A 23,671-nucleotide genomic window follows, 5' to 3' on the forward strand; every position below is an offset into this window, starting at 1 on the left:
CTTTTGGCAATTTAGCCCCAGGAATCAGGTCAATGGCATAATCAAAAGGGCGGTGTGGTGGTAACCCCTCTGCCTGACTTTCGGCGAACACGTCCTCAAAGTCCTTCAGGTACTCAGGAATACCCTTCCAGACTGACGGATGATACAGACAGAATTCAGACAGAATTCAGACATTTGTTTTTACAGTTGGACCACCATTTAACAATTTCCCGGGCCTCCCAGTCAGTGACTGGATTATGACATTGCAGCCAAGGAAAGACCAAACCAGCTTGGTGAACGAGGTTGAGTCAATAGCCACCACTCTCATGGGTTTGTCCAACATGACTTTCCCTATCTCACAGTGGGCCACCAACATCGAGTCAATCAAGTTCACTGAAGACCCGCAATCCACAAACGCAGAAGAGGAAAAAAACAATTGTTAACACCTACTTGCACTTTTAACAATAGTTTGAAGGCTGAGGAAAAAAGTACCTGTGGGACTGGATAACCTCCTCGGCAGTTACCCAGACCTAGTCGTTTCCCAAGACCTTGAAATCCGGGGGGCAAGAGGGACAGTCCTTTATCCAATGACCCCTCACCACAATTGAAGCAGTTTTTTCTTTCTGCGACGTCTCCTCTCCTTTTCCTTCATGGAGACAGCCCCCACCTCCATGGGTTCAACCGATGCCGAAGACTCTGACTTCACTGGCAACAGAGCAGCATCTCGTTGCACAACACCTTTCTCTCAGCCAGTAGTCCATATGGACGGGCTGGGTCATAGCCTCCTCCAGAGAGTTGGGCAGTGGGTGCAGGGCCAAGGCATCCTTTAGATGCTCTGAGAGACCCCGTCGGAATAGCCCCCTGAGTGCCGAGTCATTCCAGGAAACTTTGGGTGACCCTCGTCTGTACTCGGAACAGTACCACTCAGCTGAGCGCTTTCACTGGGTATGACTCATAATTGTGTCCTCTGCCAATCTCACCCGATCAGGTTCATCGTAAATTAGAGCCAAGGTCTTGAAGAACCGATCAACAGACATTCTCTCAGGAGAGGTGGGGAATAGGGAGAAAGCCCAAGATTGCAGCCCCTCACGTAACAGGGAAATAACTATCCCCACCCTTTGGCTTTCATCACCCGAGGACCAAGGACGCAGAGAAAAAAGTAATTTACAACTCTCTTTAAATACCCAGAATTTTTTCTTATCCCCAGAAAAAGTATCCGGAAATTTGACAAAGGGTTCCGGAGAGGATAAGGACACATCAGACATGGTACCCTCCCCATTGCCAGACAAGGAAGAGGCACCCCGAACAACATTAACGGTATCCACCAATTCCCTCTGTACCTGTTGGTGAGAAGCAACCAACGCTCTTTGCTGAACAGATAGGTTCTGCATCATCTTGGTCAGGTTAGATACCTGATCTGACAGAGCACGCAGCGGGTCCATAGAAAACACATACACACAAAAAACCCTCTTAAAAATTGTATGGGTCGGTGATAATGTAATGACACCTAAGGTGTCACTGGTGCTGCCTAGGGGGTGCGTGAATGAGCACAGGTAGTGCAGGCAGAAGGCACACAGTGCAGAAGGACATGAGACTAGTGTAGTGAGCACAGGACCAGGCACTAAGTGATCACGTGACCAGGGGGCGGAGCCACCACACATGAGTGCAGGGAAGAACACTGAGCATGCAGAGCACAGGGCAGAGACAGTAAACGTGGTCAAGAGCCGAGAGTCAGAAGCCAGACGACCGCGCAGTACCTAGGGACAAGACAAAGAGTAAACAGGGACAAGCTAAGGGGGGGTCAGATAACCAGGAGAGACAGCAGTACAAAAGCAGAATACAGAGGCAGAAGTCAGGGGACAAACCAAATCATACACAGCAAGGCACACAAGCACAGAGGCACACGTTTAATGACGAGTCACCTGGGTCACCAACCACTAACCGAGCAAGCTTCTTATACCTCTCAACTGGAATTTTTGACCACTGTTCTTTGGCAAACTTCTCCAGGTTTCTCATATTTAAAGGGTGCCTTCTCCCAAAAGCAATTTTAAGATCTCTCGACAGGTGTTGCTGTCCACTTGAGAACTCTCCAGTGCTTTGTGTCCTTCCATTTCTGGGTGATTTCTGAAATATGTTTGGGGTCATTATCCTGCTGAAAGACCCATGACCTAGGAGGCAAGCCCAGCTTTCTGACACTGGCACTACATTTCGACCCAAAATCCTTTGGTAATCTTCAGATTTCATGGTGCCTTGCACACAATCAAGGCACCCAGTGCCAGAGGCAGGATAAAAAAAAAAACCTCTTTGAATTAACACCATATATGACTGTAGGTATTGTGTTCTTTCCTTTGAAGGCTTTATTGCGTTTTGGTAAACAGCAGAATGACGTGTTTTACCAAAAAGCTCTATATTGGTCTCATCAGTCCACAAGAGGCTTTCCCAGAAGGATTTAGCTTTTTTCTGTCTCTGAGTCAGCAATGGGGTTCTCCTGAGTCTCCAGCCCTAACATTTCATTCCGTTTAAATGTTGACGGATATTTCACACTGACACTGATGCATCCTGAGCCTGCAGGACAGCTTGAATTTCTTTGGAACCTGATAGTCTGGATGGTGGATAAGCAGCCCCTATCTTGCGTTGCAATCTTTCATCAATTTTTCGCTGCCATCCACATCCAGTGAGATTAGCTACAGTGACATGGGTTGTAAACTTCTTGACTATGTTGCGCACCATAGAGCAAAGGAACATCAAGATTTCTGGAGATGGACTTGTAACCTAACCTTCAGATTGTTGATATTGTTCAACAATTTTGGTTCTCAAGTCTTCAGACACTTCTTTCTCCTCTTTCCGTTTTCCATGCTTAGTGTGGCTAGTGTGGCACACACAGACACACAATGCAAAGAAGAGTCAACTTGTCCCCTTTTTTATCTGGTTTCAGGTGTGATTTTCATAATCCCCACACCTGTTACTTGACACAGGTGAGTTTCAACGAGCATCACATGCTTGAAACAAAGTTGTTCACCCACATTTTTGGAAAGGTGTCAACAATTTTGTCATCCAATTTTGGGGGTTTTGCATGAAATTATGTCAAATTTGCCCTTTTTCCCTCTGTTTTTTATGTTGTTCACACAAAGGAAATAAACATGTGTATAACAAAACATGTATGCAAGAGAACGTGAACTCTATAGTGCCACCTGTTGTGAGCAGCGATCCTACTTGTCATAGTCAACTGTTTTACAAGTCTAGCAATATTATGATTAAAGCCAAATCAGAATCTCAATTTGCATGTGTAATTGTAACATGTATAAATGCAATATTTTTCTGGGAGAAATACTTCATTTTTTGAAACAATTTCAAGAGTGCCAAGGCTTTCGGCCATGACTATACATGGCTATTGAAACAGAACAGCAATATAAGAATATTGGTGTAATGCAAGCAGTTAGTGGTGGGTGACGGTCAGTGGCGTATTCCCCATAACCTCACACTGGTAACAACTGATTGGTTGGAGTTCCAGGTGTCAGACCCCTCGGATGTGATATTGACCTATCCTGAGAACAGACACCGCCTTCTTTATAGCACTTTACAGTAGTTAAAGCTGAGAGTAAGTTCACTGCACTTACTGTCCATAGATTGGAAATTAATGTGTTGCATTTCTCCATATCACTGCTGTGCTATGCTCAGACCATATCTGTATTGTACTCAGAGCTTTTACATTGAAAAAGCTATACTCAATGCTATTGTGCAAAGTAAAGGGAAAAGTATTTCTACCTGGTTCACAAATGTAGTATATGATATAATGATGATGAGACTCTGTCTCTGGGTATTGATCACGATAAATTGTATCTTCACCTTTCACAGTAACGCCTCACGTGACCGAGGTTTGTGTAAGTGGATAATAACCCTATAGACGTCACCCCCTCTGTTAGATATTCCTCTTCTAAGCACCCCATTCTCCTCCTACCGGGGGACTCTGGGTATATAAGAATGTGGATTTAACTTACAGTAGATATAGTCAAGCACATCTGCTGCCACATATTTCTGGTGCGGTGAATAACTAAGCAGCCAAAGCACCCAGAGAATAAGAAGAGGAAATCGCTGCGGCTGAGAATGTAAGTAGCATTTCAGATGTCACTTACTATGGGCATTATTTGGAGCGACAGCCTTAAGATACATGGCATATATCACTTAAGGTCTGGTCATCTACCATATATTTAAAAACTAAATTAGGACTCCATAATCCCTATCAGATATGGGATGAATGGGGAATGTATGACAGTAGCACTTTTGGTTCAAATGTGAATGTCTGCATTGTAGGGATACGACGAAGAAAATTAGACATGTCATTTTCAATCCGGATTAATTAATCTGTACTAATTTGGGATTGCCAGCATAAATGCTTCTATAGAGTGGCATTTAATTTTAAGTCCAGTGAAGGATTACTTTTCTCTCCGTTGTTATCCGTTAAATCCCTGACCCTCTCTCATCAGATATACCTGACGAGCTACACTTAAAGGATCATTAAATCTATTTTCTATCATATCTCTGTATTCTTCAGTCGTGTAAAGCAATTGTCTCCCGATTGTCTTACACATATGTATATGTCAGTTTATTACCAGAAAATCCAGAAACACTGTCATTTCTCATGAATACAACTTTATCTCACATATCTCTAGCCCCGAGATCCCCCTGATGATATTAACAGCCATATGTCTGAATGCTGACAATTTCAGGTTTCAGACAGAATTGTAACCATCCGGGAAAGAAAGAGTGCACAAGGTATTAAATGAAGGTTTCAGTTTGGAGCTGACATTCATGGTTACAGATAAGACCCCGATGTCTTCAGAATAATGGCAAGACAGGGGTTAACAACGGTGCTAATTTTGAGACCATTTCTCCCTCAAGTTTGAGCCAACAGACTCCAGCATTTCACTTTATCGTTCGCATTCCACGAACACATATCTTGTTGATATCACTCACACAATATTAGTCACTAGATCGGAGCTTTTGCAATTATTTGGTAATTATTCCAACAACCTCTTTGAGAGTCTCCCACACATCTGCTTTTGTTTCTCAGGGTGATGCACAGATTCCTGTATCTTGTGTTGCTGCAATTTGGGTTTTACGTTCACTGCTATTTGATGCATCCAAACTACAGGTAGGTAATTACTAGTCATTGGGTACTGATATCACTGCCGTGACTTTCTCCAAATGTGTGAGATCATGACATTTTAAGGCTTGATCAGATGTTTCGCTGCCTGTGGTGGGGTAGGAGAAAACCATAATCTGTTTAACGGCTAATTCTGAATGACAAGGCGTATAATAGGTATTTACAGGCTATGTTTGTTCATAGCTAGCCTTACCCTCACCTGCAACAAAAGTTCAGTTACTGCCTTATTCCCCGTTCCTAGATACCTGGCTAACGCAGAATGGTTGGCACTCTTGCAAAATTGGCAATTCCCTTCATAGTGCTCAAAAAGCATTTATTTCTAAAGAAAAACAACACACAACCATAGATCAATGACTATGCTGATAATCAGGGCTGTGGAGTCAGAGCCCATTTTGGTGGAATTGGAGTCGGTGTCATCTAAATTGAGGAGTCAAGAGTCAGAGGTTTGGCTTACCGACTCCACAGCCCTGCTGATAATAACTAAAAACCGCTATACTGAACACCAATATTACACCTACCTAGTGGTAGATACTAGTTCTGCAGATCACATACACTAACGAGCAAAGGGGTAACAATGTTTTGAACTTTTGACTTTCAGGTTCTATATCTCACCATCCACTACTGCTTCAAACTTGAGACTACCATCATTTTATAGACAATCATCTTGGCTATCTCATACATAAATTTGACTTCAACTATTTAGCATATAATTAGTTATACAGATTCTTGTCAGCTCACTGCATTGTTACTGTTTTGCTCCTGGTGGTTGAAAAATCTTTTTCTTCCTGAATACTACAAATTACAGCCTGTTCTCACATTCCCTAATAGCTCAGTGTGTTATTGAGTTGATTCCCAAGTGAAAGGTCATTGGCTCGAATCGAGGAGCAGACATGAAAATTTCACAAGATAAGAGAAACAGCATCATCCAGCTCATCAATAGCTGTCTCTCGGCAACTAAAATTGGCAAACTGCATCAAGTGAGTGTCATGACAGTGGGAGAATACAAAATGAAGTCCATCCATTCAAAAGCTAAGAGGTGGACATCAAGGCAAAATTTTGGAGTGAACAAGTCAGCTCATCAAAAGGTCTATCAGTTCTGGGGTGACAAACACAGCAGTGGAGGTGGCTCATGTGCAATAGTGAGTTCACAGATATCCATGCAAGAACTCTACAATGCACTTTACCCAAGTCTGGAATGGTGGCATGAAAAAAGGTAAAAAAGCTTCAACATCAATATCATCATAAGAAGTGTCCTCTCGACTAGTGATTTGGAGCGATGAGATGAAAGTCAATAGACTAGTCTGTGATGGGTGCAAATGGGTCTAGAAGAAACAAGGGAAAAGGGCTAACGGATCAAAATTGAACGAACTCTAAAGTTTGATGGAGGAAGCCTGATGATATGGGGTTGTTTCACAGCCATAGGCATTGGATACTTGACCAGGATCAATGATGGTCTCAATGGTGAGCTATATGTGAGTATCCTACAAGATGAGTTAGTTCACACACTCAAGTACTATGGGTATGAAAAGTACAACTTAGTGTTCCAACAGGACAACAACCCAAAGCATACATCAAGATTGGCAAATAAATAGTTCAATGACAATGATGTAGAGGTGCTGGATTGGCCCCCATATTCCCTAAGACTCAATACAATCGAACACTTGTGGGTAGAGTAGAAGAAAAAGCTGTATGCATACCAAAGTGAGTTGACCAGTATGTGCCAACTTTGGGAACCTGTAGAACAGACCTGGAATCAGATTTTGGTCTAGACTTGCTTGAATCTGATTGATAGCATGCCCAGAAGGATTCCAGCAGTGTTGAAAGCCAAAGTTGGATTTACAAAATACTAACAAAATAATAAAAATAAAAATGTTGATTTTTAAGAGCAAAACAGTAACAATGCAGTGACTTGACAGGAATCTGCATAACTAATCATATGATAAATAGTTGCAAGTCAAATATACGTATGAGATATACACGATGATTGTCTATAAAATGATGGCAGTCTCACGTTCGAAATGATAGTGGATGGTGAGATACGGAGCCTGAAAGTCAAAAGTTCAAAACACTGTTACCCTTTTGTTCATCAGTGTAAAACATTACTGTACAGTTAAATCCACTGACTCACAGTTGACTTTTCACCTTTCCCATTGTTTCCATCTTGCCCAGACCACTATGGCAACTTCTTCCAACTACAATTTGTCTGCACAGCTTGCAATACATACACATTTGACTTCTCACATTTTCAGCACCCTTCCCTCCATTTCCAAATTATGCAAACTTGCTATTCTGCTAATTCCACTCCGATATTGTGCCTTCTGCTGCCCCATTTTCCCTATTACTGCATAACCTGTTTTATGAAGTACCCTAAATACCATACTTCATTACTAATACCTAACCTAAAAATGCCACACTGACAGCAGCTCAGCACAATAGTGTCAGAGATAGTGGCAAATATATTGTGTCCCAGACAGTAATAGTGCACAACAAAATAAAAGCGTTAAATAAAAGTAATGTTCTTATTAGTACCCCAAACAGTTTTAGGCCTCATTCACACATCAGTATTTTGCATCAGTGTTTGCAAGTCAGAGCCAGGAGTAGAGCTTACAGAGAAAAATAATAGTTGAAAAATTGACACCTGTTCTGTGTTTTGGAGACACTCCTGGTTTTGACATACAAATACTGATCGAAACTACTGATGTGTGAATGATGCCTTAGTGCCCCATGTAGTAATAATAATTATTGCACCCCTTACAAAGTATTCATGACTCCTATGTGCATCCTAGAAAGTAATAGTTCCGCTACTTTTGTCCCCTTTGAAAGTAAAAATACCTCTTTGAGCCCATTCCCTAAGTATCTCATATAATGTAGTTGTGCTGCAAGTGCCCTTTATTAGGTAATAATTCCCAAGTTTCCTCTTATAAAGTAAAGATAAAGTTCCCCAAGTGCCCCTTTTAAAGTATTAATGACTCTTGAGAGTGGTTCTGGCACTTTAGCTTCCCATAACAAATAAAATTGTCCTGTTGTTGACCCCCAAATATTAATAACCTAAGTGCCCCCTTATCAAACAATAATGCTTATTGAGTGCCTTCTTCCACAAAAAGGAATAATGCCACAAATGGCTGGGGAAGAGACAGAAAGTCTGGGATGCAGCAGCTCTGGTGGTGGTGGGGCGGCAGCTCTGGTGGTGGTGAGGCGGCAGAATGATTATTACAGGTTGTAAGCTTTTCTGAAGAGATGGGTTTTCAGGTTCCGTTTGAAGAATCTGAGGGTAGTGGATAATCGGACGTGTTGAGGCGTGGAATTCCAGAGGATGGGGGATATTCAGGAGAAATCTTGGAGGCGGTTGTGTGAGGAACAAATAAGTGTGGAGGAGAGTAGGAGGTCTTGGGAGGATCGAAGATTACGTGAGGGAAGATATTGGGAGATTAGTTCAGAGACATAGGGAGGGGACAGGTTGTGGATGGCTTTGTAGGTCAGTGTTAGTAGTTTGAACTGGATTCGTTGGGGAATTGTGAGCCAGTGGAGGGATTTGCAGAGGGGAGAAGCAGGGGAGTAGCGAGGAGAAAGGTGGATTAGTTGGGCAGCAGAGTTGAGGACATACTGGTGTGGTGCAAGAGAGTTAGCAGGGAGGCCACAGAGGAGAATGTTGCAGTAGTCAAGGCGGGAGATGATGAGGGCATGTACAAGAGTTTTAGCAGATTGAGGTCCGAAGAAGGGACGGATTCTGGAAATATTTTTGAGTTGGAGGCGACAGGATGTGGCAAAAGGCTGGACGTGCGGTTTGAAGGACAGGGCAGAGTCAAGAGTTACGCCGAGGCAACGGATTTCTGGTGTGGGAGAGAGTGTGATGCCATTTACCATAATAGATAGATCGGGTAGGGAACTTACGTGGGATGGAGGAAAGATGATGAGTTCGGTTTTGTCTACGTTGAGTTTTAGGAAGCGAGAGGTAAAGGAGGATATGGCTGATAGACACTCCGGGATTCTGGACAGCAGAGAGGTGACATCTGGGCCAGAGAGGTAGATCTGAGTGTCGTCTGAATACAGGTGGTATTGGAAGCCATGGGACTTTATGAGTTGTCCTAGGCCAAGGGTATAGATGGAAAAAAGTAGGGGCCCCAGGACAGAGCCTTGGGGGACTCCAACAGAGAGAGGGCGGGATGAGGAGGTAGTGCGGGAGTGGGAAATGTTAAATTTGTGGTCGTTAAGGTATGAAGTGATCCAGGACAGGGCAAGATCATTGATGCCAAGGGAAGAAAGAATCTGTAGCAGTAAGCAGAGGACAGGTCGAGAAGGAGGAGGATGGAGAACTGAGTTAGCTTTGGCTGTAAGTCAATAGTAATTTTGGTCATGGCTGGTTCGGTGGAGTGGTGGGGGTAGAAGCCAGATTGGAGGTTGTCAAGGAGAGAGTTAGAAGAGAGGTGGGAGGAAAGTTGAGCATGGACAAGCTGCTCAAGGAGTTTGGAATCAAACGGGAGCGGTCATATGCGGCGATAGCTGGGCATAGTAGTTGGGTCAAGGTTTGCTTTTTTATGGATGGATGTGATGGTGGCATGTTTGAAGACAGTGGGGAAGGTACCAAAAGATAGCGATAGATTGAAGAGATGGGTTAGGGCTGGAATGAGTGTGTTATTGAGGTTGGGGAGCAGGTGGGAAGGGATGGGGTCAAGTTCTTTGCCGTGCGTGAGAGGGGCGACTGAGTCTATGGCTGATGTGAGGGTGGTTTAGAAAGCGGTGGCGCTGTCCGTGTCGTGGAGTGAAGATAAGGAGGACAGAAGTAGAAGAGAGTCTGAGAGTGTCTAGGTGTGCGAGGATGTGCTAGTGGCTGGACATGACTGGACATGGGGGCAGGTGAGAAGGACAAGGATGTGAAGGTGAGTAGATGGTCAGATGGGGGGGAAGGGAGAGGTTGTGAGATTAGGTAGGGAACATAGGCAGGTGAAGATGAGGTCTAATGTATGTCCGTCTGTGTGGGTGGCTGTGGAGGACCACTGAGTAAGTCCAAAGGATTAGGTAAGTGACAGGAGTTTGGAGGCTGCTGGCTGGTGGGTGTCAATGGGGATGCTGAAGTCCTCCATGATGATGGTGGGGATGTCAGCAGAGAGAAAGTGGAGGAGCCAGGTGGAGAATTGATCAATGAAGGCAGTGGCTGAACCCGGTGGTCGGTATATGACGGCCATTTGGAGATTAGAGGGAGAGTAGATACGGACAGAGTGAACCTCGAACGAAGGGAGGGTGGGGCTGGATAGGGTTAAAGGAGCAGTTTTTAGAAAGGAGGAAACCCACTCCTCTGCCATGTCTGTTGCCAGAGCGAGGAGTGTGGGTAAAGTGGAGGCCGCCTTAACTCAGTGCGGCAGAGGAGGCCATGTCAGGAGTTGTCAACCAGGTCTCAGTGAGGGCCAGGAAGGAAAGGTTGCAGGAGGTAAAGAGATCGTGGATCACGTGAAGCTTCTTGCAGATCGAGCGGGCGTTCCAAAGTGCTTCAGAGAGAGAGAGAGCAGGGGGGTGGGGGTCAGTGGCACAGATTTTAAGTGTGAGGAATTGCGGTAGTTTCTCTTATTGTGAGAAAAATGGGGGTGAGGATTAGTGGGATGTATGAGGTGGGGGGGCAGGATTGGGGGATATGTCACCAGCAGTGAGAAGCAGAGAAAGGGAAAGCAGGTGGGTGAAGGAGAGTGACCAACTTGTATTATATTTTAATTGGAGAGGTCTGAAGTTAAGGAGCAGGTCTGCAGATGAGGCGAGGTAGGGGGGTAAGAGAGAGGGGGAGATAGTTATTTGGATCGAGGGTGCAGGGGTTTGGGGATAGCGAAGGAGATTTTATCCACCAATGATGTTATCTTTATAGGTGTAAACCGAACCCTCGTCACTCCCAATACCTTCACTTCTGCCATCACTCATAGTGTAATCACCCCTTTAATCTACATAGACCACTACAGAGGAAAAAAAAAATCTTGTAACGGGGATGAGAAATTTTTAAGCTTACATGATTTATCTGAATTTGAAATGGAATATTTATGTGGACACAGGCAAAGTGTGTCTGGCTCTTGCGTGTGGCTTACGAAAGTATTTACTACCCCCTTGGCATTTTTTGTATTTTGCTACCTCACAACCTGGAATTTCAGTTTTTTAGGATTTTCATCAGTTCAGGTAAATAACATGACTACAACTGTGAACATTTGGTTTTCTTTTTATTGTGAAGCAAACAACAAATAGGAAAAAAATAACTGAAAAATTCAGTGTGCATAACTATTCACCACCCTAATGTCAGTACTTTGTAGAACCTCTGTTTTCGGCATTTACGGCTGCAAGTCTTTTTAGATAAGTCTCTATGAACTTTTCCTATCTGGTCACTGGGATTTCTGCCCATTCCTCAAGGTAAAACTGCTCCAGCTCCTTCAGGTTAGATGGTTTCCTCTTGTGAACATCAATCTTCAAATCTGACCACAGATTCTCAATTGGATTAAGGACTGGGCTTTGACTAGGCCACTCCAAAACATTTACATATTTCCCATTAAATCACTCGAGTGTTGATTTAGCAATGGGCTCTGGGTCATTGTCTTGTTGGAAGGTGAACCTCTGTCCCAGTCTCAAATCAATGATAGACTGAAACAGGTTTTATTTAAGAATATCCCTGTATTTCACAACATACATCCATAGAGTCTGCCATGAGGTATGCCAGAATCATCCTGGGACCATAATGAATTATCCATGAATCATATAACTATTCACATATTAGGCCCCCTGAGGAACCGAATGAAGGGGAAACGCGTTCAGGCAGAGTCACTATCAACTTACGTTAAGTTCCCTATTTAAATATTAGCAATTATTGCAGTAATTTGGGCTGTTCTGGTTATCTAGCTATACGGGGGATTGTTTATCTATACAATTTAGGGCATATTACTATACTTTTTGCTGAGTGCTGTCCCTATATTCATCAGTTATACATTATCTATTATTATGCTAGGGACTATTTTGGATGCTACATATTTATCTATATCTTATTTTTTTTCTCCATATTTACCGGTCTATCTTGATATTAGGGAAAAAACAGGGAAAGGGATTGAGAGCTGCTGACGAACGGTGGCGCCATTCTCGCATGTTCCACGGTGCCAACCTCCACAGCCAGGTAGCATCAGGTCAAGTAATCAGATAGGGAATATTAGAGATACATCCTTATTATTATCATTAATGCCTTTATATTCATCAGGTAGGGAGATATCAAAGAAACATATATATTTCATCATCAACATCATTTATGTGATAATACCTATCAGATTTATATTATTAGCAATTGTTTGATTGTCTCAGCATCTGTGATCTCATAATTTTGGCCATCTTGTGCCAATATCACCTTTATATTAGCTACCAACTCTTATAATCTATTTGCCCTATTATTGCACTATCCTTCCCATTTCTTTATTTCATCTCTACTGACCTAATCTGTATTCCTACCTGTTACAATATTGCTATAACAGGGTATAATAGGGTCAGGGAAGGATAGCCCCCGACGAGTGGGGGCACCAGTCTCGTTTATCAGGGTGCCAACCTCCTCAGTTAGGTAGCATCGGCCTAGGCATTAATCAGGGAACATTAGGATCCCTGTTGGTCTTCATTCTAGAGGACATACCTACCTACAGTGTGATGCCGCAACCTCCATGTTTCACTGTAGGGAAGGTGTCCTTCGGGTGATGAGCTGTGTTCGTTTGGCACCAGACATAACATTTACCTTGGTGGCCAGACAGTTCAATTTTGGTCTCATCTGACTACAGCACCTGCCTCCATACATTTCGGGAGTCTCCCACGTGTCTTTTGGCAAACTCAAAATGAACCTTACAATTTTTGTGCGCTTTTTTCTGGCCACTCTTCGATAAAGGCCACCTCTATGGATTGTACAATTTATTGTTGTCGAATGCTCCAGTCTCTGCTTGGGGACTCTGCAGCTCCTTGAGGGTTTTCTTTGGTCTGTGTGCTGCCTCTCTGATTAATGCCCTCCTTGCCCAGGCTGAGAGTTTTGGTATACGGCCCTCTCTTGGCAGGTTTGTTTTGGTACCATGTTCTTGCCATTTGATGATAATGGATTTGATGGTGCTCCAGGGCATCATCAGAGATTGGTATAATTTTTTTTTTATATAACTCAACCGTGACTTGTACTTCTCTACAACTTTGCCCCTAACTTGTTTGGAGATCTCCTCGGTCTTCATGGTGTTGTTTGGTTAGTGATGCCTCTTGCTTAATGGTGTTGCAGCCTCTGTGGCCTTTCAAAAAATGTGTATATATACTGAGAGACTATGTGACACTAAGGGTGTGTGCACACGTTGCGGATTCTGCTGCGGATCCGCAGCGGATTTGGCCCTGCGAGTCCGCAGCAGTTTCTGCTGCGTTGTACAGTACCATTTAAGTCTATGCAAAGTGAAAAATGCAGTTCACACGTTGCAGATTTTTCCACGCGGATTTGCTGCGGTTTTAAATCTGCAGCATGTCACTTCTTTGTGTGGATTCCGCAGCGGTTGGGCACCTGCTCCATGACAGGTGTCAAACTGCAGGCTAATCCGCAGATAAACCGCAGGTCATTTGTCCTGCGGATTTAGACAAATCTGCGCGGAAAAATCCGCAGCAGAATCCGCAACGTGTGCACGCAGCCTTTGATTCCACAGCATGTGACTTATGAATGTAACTTTTTGTACCAGAAATTTTTAGAGACTTCATATCCAAAGGAATCAATATATACATATGCCAATTTTTAGTTATTTCATCCCATAAATTTAAGGTATGTCTATATTTTTCTCACATAACTTCATCAACTTAGACTACTTGGTACTGATGCATCACACACAAATCAGATTACAAAAATATTTAAACACAGGCTGTAATGTAACAAAAGAGGTAAAAAGCCAAGGGGGCGAATACTTTTGCAATCCACTGTATAGGAATAGTTAACTGTAGATGTTTTAGATTGCCCAACTATAGTTATCTGGTACCTAACTGAACCACTCACTAATCACAAAGTAGAAGGAACATACAGTAAATAACAACTACTATGGTTCTCTAATGTCTAGTAGGGATTATTATCTTTGTCATTTTTGCCTGTGTAAGGGGCTACAGGCCCGATTCCTCAAAGCTTCTATGCCGGACTCCTGACATAAAAAGCTTTGAAAAGTTACAAAATCTATAGATACAACGAGAAGCTGTGCAAAATGTTTTAGACTTTTGGCATTCTCACGCCATACTCAAAGTGGGCAGAACTAGGGCAGGATGGTGGGGTGTCGACCACTGCTCATCAAATTCATGGCGGGTGGTGGCATTTGTCATATCACAAATCTTACTCCAGCAGCTAATATAATAAGATTTGTGGCAAGGTCAGATGCTCCTAATTCATTAAAAGGCGCTTTTTCACCTCATCAAGACCAGTGTGAAGATCACCAATCTTGATGAATCGGGACCTATGTTCCTAAATGATTTAATAAAATAATGAGAGACTAAGTGAAAACTGAAAACATTATCACCATATTTTTCCATTTTTCACGGATATGTAATTTTATAGCGATTTTATTGAGCAATTTTGTCAACAAGTTAGATGTTTTCAGTTGGTCAAACAATATTATTATTGTTATTATTATTTATTTTTAGAGCACCATTGATTTCATGGTGCTTTAGATGAGAAAGGATTACATACAGTGTGTCCTATATGTAATATAATCTAGAAAATAAATATAAAAGATGGTGAACAAACTAAATGACAGAGTGCTACATAGGAGATGGTCCTTCCCTTACCGTCTACAGGATAATGGGGAACGAGACAGTAGGGTAGGGGGTTGCGGCAGGTCCAGTGGTGGTAATGTGGCAGCAGGTTCATTACAGGCAGTATTTCTTCCGGAATAAGTGGGTTTTCAAGTTCCGTCTGAAGGTTTCGGTAGTGGCTGATAGTTGGATGTGCTGAGGCACAGAATTCCAGAGTATGGGGGACACTTGGGAGATGTCTTGGAGGCGAATGGGTGAGGAACATGTGACTGTTGAAGAGAGAAGGAGGTCATTGACGGACCGGAGGTTGTGTGTTGGAAGATATCGGGGGATTAGTTTGTAAATATACGGTGGAGACAGATTATGGATGGCTTTCTAGGTCATTGTTGAACTGCATACATTGGGGAATTGGGAGCCAATTAATGGATCTGCAGAGTGAAGCAGAGGAGTAACGTGGAGAGCGGCGGATTAGTCGGGCAGGAGGGTTAATAACAGAGTGGAGAGGCATGAGAGTGTTAGCAGGGAAGCCACAGAAGATGATATTGCAGTAGTCGAGGCGGTAGATGAGGGCATATACTAACATTTTAGTAGATTCAGGGTTGAGGAAAGGACGGATTCTGGAAATATATTTGAGTTTTAGGTGGCAGGAACTTGGATGTGCAGTTTGAAGGACAGGGCATGATTCCAGGGTAGCTCTGAGGCAGCGGACTTCTGGTACTGTGGTAAAGTTGGCGTAGTTAATTGTGATAAATAGATTGAGTGGGGGTTAGGTGAGATGGAGGAAAGATGATGAATTCCATTGTTTTCACATTAATATTTACGAAGCGAGAGGAGAACAAGAAGAATATGGCTGAGAGACACTCTGGGATTCTGGACAGCAGAGAGGTGACATCTCGGACAGACAGGTAGAGCTGATTGTCACCAACGTATAGGTGGTATTGGAAGCCATGGGACTTCATAAGCTGTCCTAGGTCAAAAGGTATAGATTGAGAAAAGTAGGGTCCCAGAACAGAGCCTAGAGGAGCACCAACAGAGAGAGGGCGGGTTGAGGCGGTAGTATTTTAAATAGGATACATTAAATGTGCAGTTAGAAAAGTATGAGATCCAAGAGAGGGCAAAGTCCTTGACGCCAAGAGAGAAGATTTGTAGTAAGAGGGAGTGGTTGACTGTGTTGAAGGCAAAGGACAGGTCTAGGAGGAGAAGTACAGAGAATTATCTGTTAGCTTTGGCAGTAAGGTCATTAGTAATTTTGGTCAGGGCAGTTTTGGTGCAGTGGTGGGGATGGAAGCTGGAGTATAGGTCATTATAGAGTGAGTTAACTGCAAGGTGGGAGAAAAGTTCAGCATGGACATGCTGTTCAAGGAGTTTGGAGGCGAACGGGAGCAGAGATTTGGGTCAGGGGCTTAGTTTTGTCAGGATGGGTGTGATTGTGGAGTGTTTGAAGGTAGAAGGATAGGTACCAGTAGTTAGCGATAGGTTGAAGAGATGGATTAGAGCTGGGACAAGCGTGGTGGTGAGGTTGGAGAGAAGGTGGAATGGGGTCAAGTGCACAAGTGGTGAAGTGGGTTTTAGTGCGGAAATGAGAAAGTTTTCCTTTAGTGATGATGGGAAGGAAGGTTATGGTGAGGTGCAGTGGTCTGTTATATGTAGGGGTTGTGGTGGTTGTGCAGTAAAGACTTGTCTTGTTTGATCAATCTTATTTTTGAAATCCCAGGCCCAATTGTGATCTCACTGTCTGTGACCACGATTGTTACACCCCTGTTCATTCACTTTAGATGGCTATCAGACGAACAATAGCCCAATTTATAAGAGTGCGCAAATGACTGAGCAATTTTGTGCTCTCTATGAGAGCGCTGCTGCCAAACATCTCTGGCATTGACTTATCTTTCTGAGAGCAAAAGGATCAACAGTATGAAATCAGACATGCTGGATCCTTCTTTCTTCAATATCATCTGCCTGGGACTAGTGGGGAGGCCCTCATATACATTAGACTGTTTGCTGAACCCTTCGGTGTTACTGCTGTCACTATCAGGGAGCGGTCAGATGGACATAGGACATGGACGATGATCGCTATGCAATTCTTGGACTGGCTGTCGGCTCTCCTGACCTGAGAGTGACGGCATGTATTTCTATGCAGCATTACAATGCCATCGTCGTCAACATTATACGACCGTCTGACTGCACCTTTATGCTTTATTTAGCTTACTTTACACTTCTTTTTTCAACTTAAAAAATGGCTGGTGGCTTCATAAGCTGTATAGCAGTGTGAAGGCTGCTCTAGTATTAACAGTTTCTTGGCATATCATACCTACATAATCTCTTAGGGTAAATGTACATTATAGAGTGGTTTTCTCCTCTTTGGTGTACTCAAGCCATCTTCATATTTCAAGGAAGTTCATTTATCTAAATGATCACCATGTAATATGGCTTGGCTGGGTGCAGATTCCAGTAGGTAAGTCAGATGATCGCCCTTGGGGCTGCAGTCTGAAAGGGGTAGTCAACTCTTTAACTGAACAGCAAGCTTTTTAAGTGGTAACATTTGCATAAGAGGTAAAAGCGACAACAAAGACATTGAATTCTCAACCACCACTGAGCACTTTAGAATGGTCAGCCTTGACGGAGAAATATAGACAAAAGAGTGCATTTATACCAGGCTATTATCAGGACGCAGGCATCTCTAGGAATGCTCTTTCTCATTAATCAGCCAGTCCCAATAAGACTGCCAATCACCCAACAAATGAGGAAAACGCCGGCTAAAAGGATACTTAAATTTGTGTAAAAATCATCATTCTTGGCCACACATCCTCCTGTGTAAAGAAGAGATGTGCTGCTGAGAACAATGATAGTACAGATTGGTCATATTAATGATTGCTAGATGCGGATGGAACTGTGGCAGGCTTGTTTGAAGTGTAACCGTCATTTTAATCTTTATTTCATAAATCAATAGTACAAATTTAAAATAAGCAACTTTGTAATATATCAGATCATAGAAATCTGCTTCTTTCTTCCCCTCCTGGACTGACTATTTACACCCCATTCATGGAACTTTATGAGCACCAACTGTCATCTCCTATCTCAGTAGTGGGAAAATTAGCTTTCGATAAAGACAAATTTTACCCATGAATTGAGAATTTTAAAAATGGCTGATCAGTCCAGTAGGAGATAGAGGATTTCTAGAATACAATATATTGCAAAGTTTCTTATTTTGACATGTACTATTGATTTAATAAACATAGAAGAATGATTACTCTTTAAACAAGCTAATAGACAACCACCAGCTACATAGAAGCCAATTGGAGGTTGTTTAACAGCCGTAGTTCGTGTCTTTTCAAGAAGTCAGATGCAGGACATGAGGGTAGAATCAGGCTTGTATATTTTGCCTCATAGAACCCCTTCCACATAGACATTCACAATGTTCATCTAGACACAAAATTGAGGGTTTTTTTTTTGTCATCACTAACCCCAGTATTACGATGATATCAGAACATATGGGGCAAAGGTGAACCAGGATTACTTTATTACATTTGTACAATTCCCCAGGATCTGTCTTTGATGGCACTTTGAGCTAAGTGCATCCTCATGACACAGGTCAAGGTGTCCTCACTGGTCCCTTTATTCTTTTCTAACCATTGTCTACTCCTCTCCTTTCATCATCTGTGCTGAACTTCAGAAAGGGTAAGCCAATCAAATATTATTATGTTAAGTTCTGGCTACTTACTCATCATATCACTGAACTCAGCAGCATTTCCATGGAGCAGGAATGGGAAATATAGATATGGCTCAACCAGGGCAGTAGGTGAAGGTATCTCTCTGGTGTAGCTTGGTATCTGTAGTACTTTGATGTATATACACGATAGAAAAAGGAACTCATCAGCTATCCTTTTATCTCCGCTATGAGGAGTACTTACTTTAGATCTGTGCATATGTGGAAATGTATCAGTAATGAACAGAGTTCAGAAGCAAAGCCGTTTTTGAAGAACACTACCAGAACATGGACACCAAGGCTAAACGGTTCTTCTATTGCAAAATGCTTATGGTGGAGGTAGCGGTGTATTGCAGCTGCCTACAGCATAATTTAGACGTCTGTTTTTCACGTGTGTGTCCTATCCATGGTTTATACAGACACCCATTATAGTTTATGAGGCTGTTGATATATTTGTGATTTTTTTTTTGTGGACTGTTTTTTTAGTGGCATCAGAGATGAAAATCACCCCTACAACTCTGGGGGGGGCCATGAAAAATCATGTAAGGGTGGTCTTATTTCGCTTTAATTATTGTATTGTTAACGTTGTTACTTATGGCTTGTGTTTTGAAACTATTAAACTGTAAAGCGCTGCGGAATATGTTGGCTCTATATAAATAAAGATTATTATTATAAAGATTATTATTATGTAATGCCCACGTATTGCATCATGTACATGATTAACCCTGTAATAGGAGCAGCAGTGGAATTATTTTATTCATCCATACGTGAACATCACTGATGGTAAAACCTGACACACGGACCAGACACTGATGACACTTGGACCATTTTTTGCTTACAGGAAAAATCAAGGACGTCTCAATGAGTCCTGAGAGCTGCCTCTTCTCTATACACCCTTGTGTGATGATAGGAAAGCAATAACTATAAAGGAGAAAAAAAGGATAGAATGTAGACAAAATGTAACAAACAATATAAAATACTTGAAAATAAAATGCTATTAAATAATTAAATGCAAAATCAAATAAAGAACAGATTATAATAGACGCTATTATAGTTCATGCCGTATGTAAGTAAATTTTCCTGGTAGGTTGATTTTATTGTACTTGGGAAAGAAAGTCCTCCCATTAATGAATGTTTACCTTGGTAATCTTTTACTACTGACCTTACTCTACACAACAATAACTCTTTTCTATTCGCTCTGCAGTTATGACCAGACATCTAAATCCAGCAGGAATGTAAATCTTCCAGTACTGAAGAGAAGCCCCATGCAAGACTGGTCCCTGAATGAGGCGCAGGGATTTGTTCGAGGTCTTTCAGAGAAAAGGTGAATTCATTGAGCCATGGACAATGTGAATGTATATGGCTACAGCTCATGTATGTACTTTGGTTTCTTACCCATAGAATGGAGAGACACGTGGATGCTATATTCACCAACACCTACAGAAAATTCCTGGGACAGATTTCAGCCAGGAGATACCTACAGAACATGATGGGAAAGCGACTAGGGTAGGTATAATAGGCTAGAAGTTCAGAATATGGGTTCAGTGGCAAGGCTTTCTAATAATCTTCCCTATCTACAGACAGGATGACTTAGGAGCACTATACCCAATTGGTGGCGAGATAGATCAGAGGACCCTGAGGGATACACTTGCATCAGTGCTGACAAGCCTGTAAGTACTTACCATCGTATTATCTACAATGATTAAGAACGTCTTATGGATTTACTAGGAAATTGCAACTTACAGTATATTCTGGTCTTAGATTCCAATTACACCATAGAAATAAAAAGACCACACTTGTCAATACCTGGTCACAATACCAATGTACAGTATGCAACAGGCCACTATGATGAAAAATAACCTACATGAGAGTAAAGATCCTGCAATAGACTTTTTCATATAAAAACATGAATTTTATTGAACCATGTCATAAAAGTTTAGTAAAAGGGATGATACTACACGGAAAAAACACTGCAAACATTATGCAGGAGGATGAGTTTTTGCTCCATATCAAGTCTAAAACAAATAAAATCTGGTGGAATTGATGTCATATAAATAAATGGAGGCTCCAAACAAATCCCAGCGGACAGACAAATGGGTTAAATAGTTAAACAGGCTTTCAAAAAAAATCATTTAAGAATTCACAAATTATTCCTAAACAAATGTGGGAAAAAGAAAGCCTGAAGTAAATGAGAAACTAGATTTTTTGCACACCATAGCCAACCATATAGAAACCAGTAAGTAATCAAATAGTATGAAGATAGATAATCAATAGCACAGAATACATAGTCATAAAGAGGCTAAAAGGTGCATATATTTACCCAAGGTCCAAACACCGCCACAACGTACCCCTTGACGCGCGTTTCGGTTTCTTCCTCAGAAGGGGTGCACACTATGATGAAAGGCAGAGGTAGTACAGACCCAATATCCTGATGAACAACCACTCACATCATCCATCAGATGGATGGTTGCTTAATATTATAGATTCCCACAGATGAGGTTTATATGAAGTGCCAGTTACAGATACATGTAGAGCACCATGCTGATTTACATCCTGTTGGTGAGATCTATACAAGATGAGCATTATATTAGATTTTAATTGGTTTTGCCCCACTGAGCATTTTCCATAACATAAAATATGTAATTAAAGTGGAATAACTGTATTGTTTTCAAGATCTCTGATTGCCATCTGTACATTTTCAGGAAACATTCCTGAGCATGTCCAACAAAGGCTATATTCACACATCACATATCATTTCCATAGAGTCCAATTCACCTTTTGTGTTATACGCCGGATCAGTAGGCAGTGGCGTTGACTAGTAGACTATGGTAATGTATCCCAGTGCCACTATGGTCTTTTCGCTGCCCCCTACACAGCCATGGAAACAGCGGTGTCACCTACAAGCCCTCGTGATCTTACAGGCAAAACAGCTGTTTACCTGGAAAGTGAAGTGACTGCGCAGGAGGGCTACAGAAAGGCCAAAGCAATGAAGCATCGTTTCGGTTTTCAGTCTTTTACAAATACTTGCAAAAAATAAACGCAGATATGCTCACCCTCCACAGGTCCAGTGCTGCTTCTCCGCCCCAACCCACATCTTTGTTGATATTCTATAGTTGCAATGAAGTCATGACTACAGAGCACATGACCGCTGCAGCCAATCGCTGGCTTTGGCCGAGGTAGTCAGCAAATACCTGAGGGTGAATATAGCCCTTGACACAATTTCAGAAAGATCTGAGGCACCAGAGAATTCTCATAGGGATAAAATGTAGCTTTTATTCCATTATTATAAACATATGGCAAAAGTACAAAAATGAGGTCGATGATGCGACGTTTCGACCGTAATAGGTATTTTTCAAGCCAGAAATACAAAACAAAAAAAAATTCAGCCATAACAATGGAAAATCCTTGACATTTCATATATGGAGTGCAATATATGGAGTAAGAGGTGCACACTAGTGATGAGTGAACGTGCTCAGATAAGGCGTTCATATGTTTGAGTCCCCGTGGCTGCATGTCTCACAGCTGTTTGACAGCCCCAACACATGCAGGGATTGCCTAACAAACAAGTGATCCCAGCATGTGTTGCGGCTGTCAAACAGTCGTGAGACATGCAGGTGTGGGAATTCTAACATATTATTCGAGCATGCCGAAGTCACTCGGCTAGCACCCAAGCATGCTCAGACAACACCTTATCCAGCACGTGCGCTCACCACTAGTGTACACCTGTTAATGAGTTTAGGTGCATCCTTGTCTTAACATCGGCCAAAAAATTCTACAGCAGCCAATAGGGTGGCCTACATTTGGGCTATAATTTATTACAACTTCTGGTATAAAGTATAGTGAATTTGTCAGGCCCGCAGGCCATGTGCTTTCTCACCAAGCCCTGCCCAATTTTCAAATAATTGATAAGAGGGTCCATGAACAGCAAAGAGTTAGGAAAGATGGCACGGTAGTGATATGTGTACAACAATTAATGTTGGGACCTGAAGAGAGTCTTTCTAGAGTATCACCTCTTGCAAAAAAAATGTCATGGGAAATGTTGTGATTAAAGTTTAATAAATGGTATTTGAAACTTGTCCTATCAACAGAAAAAAACCTGAATGGGGAGCAGACGAACCTCAGCCATTATAATGGTCGGTGTGGATTGTGTTCCTTCAGCACTACGGCCCGTCTAAGAAGATGATGGTCATTAACATGGCAGAATCTTATACAATGCTTGTCTAAAGCGAGTGTTACGCTTCCTGTGCAGCTCTCATCCTCTACTTTTTCCACTGGGTTTTGTTTCATGTGTAAATTAAATTTGTTAAATAAAAGAAAATGCTTTATGAAAATGTCTGACCTTGGACTCTATGATTATAAGGTTTATAGATAGATATTGGATAGATAGATGGATGGATAGATTTGTGCTCAAAAGTTTACATACCCTGGCAGAATTTTTGCTTTCTTGACCTTTTTTCAGAGAATATGATAACACCAAAACTTTTCCTCCTCTCATGGCTTAGTGGTTGGGTGAAGCCATTTATTGTCACACTACTGTGTTTTCTCTTTTTAAATCATGACAACCCAAAGCATCCAAATAAACCTGATCAAAAATTCACATACCCCATTTCTTAATATCGTGTATTGCCCCTTCTAACATCAATGACAGCTTCAAATCGTTTGTGGTAGTTGTGGATGAGGTTCTTTATTTTCTCAGATGGTAAAGCTGCCCACTCATCTAGACAAAAAGCCTCCAGTTCCTGTAAATTCTTGGGCTATCTAGCATGAACTGCGCACTTGAGATCTCCCCAGAGTGGCTCAGTGATATTGAGGTCAGGAGACTGAGATGGCCACTCCAGAACCTTCACTTTCTTCTGCTGTAGCCAATGACAGGTTGAGTTGGTCTTGTGTTTTGGATCGTTGTCATGTTGCAAAGTCTAAGTACGTCCCATGCGCAGCTTCCGGGATGATGATTGCAAATTTGCTGATACCATGCTGCATTAATCTTTCCTTCAGCTTTGATCAAGTTTCCTGTGCCTTTGTAGATCACACATCCCCAAAACATCAGCAATCCACCACTGTGCTTTACAGTAGGAATTGTG

At 42.2% G+C, this 23,671-nt stretch overlaps 1 protein-coding gene across 1 annotated transcript; it reads left to right on the forward strand.

Annotated features, from left to right (window-relative positions):
• Positions 1-3,961: 3,961 nt before the first annotated feature.
• GHRH (growth hormone releasing hormone) lies at positions 3,962-22,927 on the forward strand. Its single transcript, XM_073555282.1, has 6 exons — positions 3,962-4,085; positions 5,051-5,131; positions 19,795-19,914; positions 19,992-20,096; positions 20,171-20,260; positions 22,679-22,927. Coding segments are annotated over exons 1-6 (441 nt in total). The 5' UTR covers positions 3,962-4,083; the 3' UTR covers positions 22,722-22,927.
• The last annotated feature ends 744 nt before the right edge of the window (positions 22,928-23,671 follow it).

Source organism: Dendrobates tinctorius, unplaced genomic scaffold, assembly GCF_039654945.1.
Source record: "Dendrobates tinctorius isolate UK_male_01 unplaced genomic scaffold, ASM3965494v1 ptg000223l, whole genome shotgun sequence".
NCBI classification, from domain to species: domain Eukaryota; kingdom Metazoa; phylum Chordata; class Amphibia; order Anura; family Dendrobatidae; genus Dendrobates; species Dendrobates tinctorius.

Coding starts and splice junctions, on each gene's coding strand:
- GHRH (XM_073555282.1), top strand. Junction 20,097..20,170: donor ATGATGGGAAAGCGACTAGG/GTAGGTATAATA, acceptor CCCTATCTACAG/ACAGGATGACTTAGGAGCAC. Junction 20,261..22,678: donor GCATCAGTGCTGACAAGCCT/GTAAGTACTTAC, acceptor TCCTATCAACAG/AAAAAAACCTGAATGGGGAG.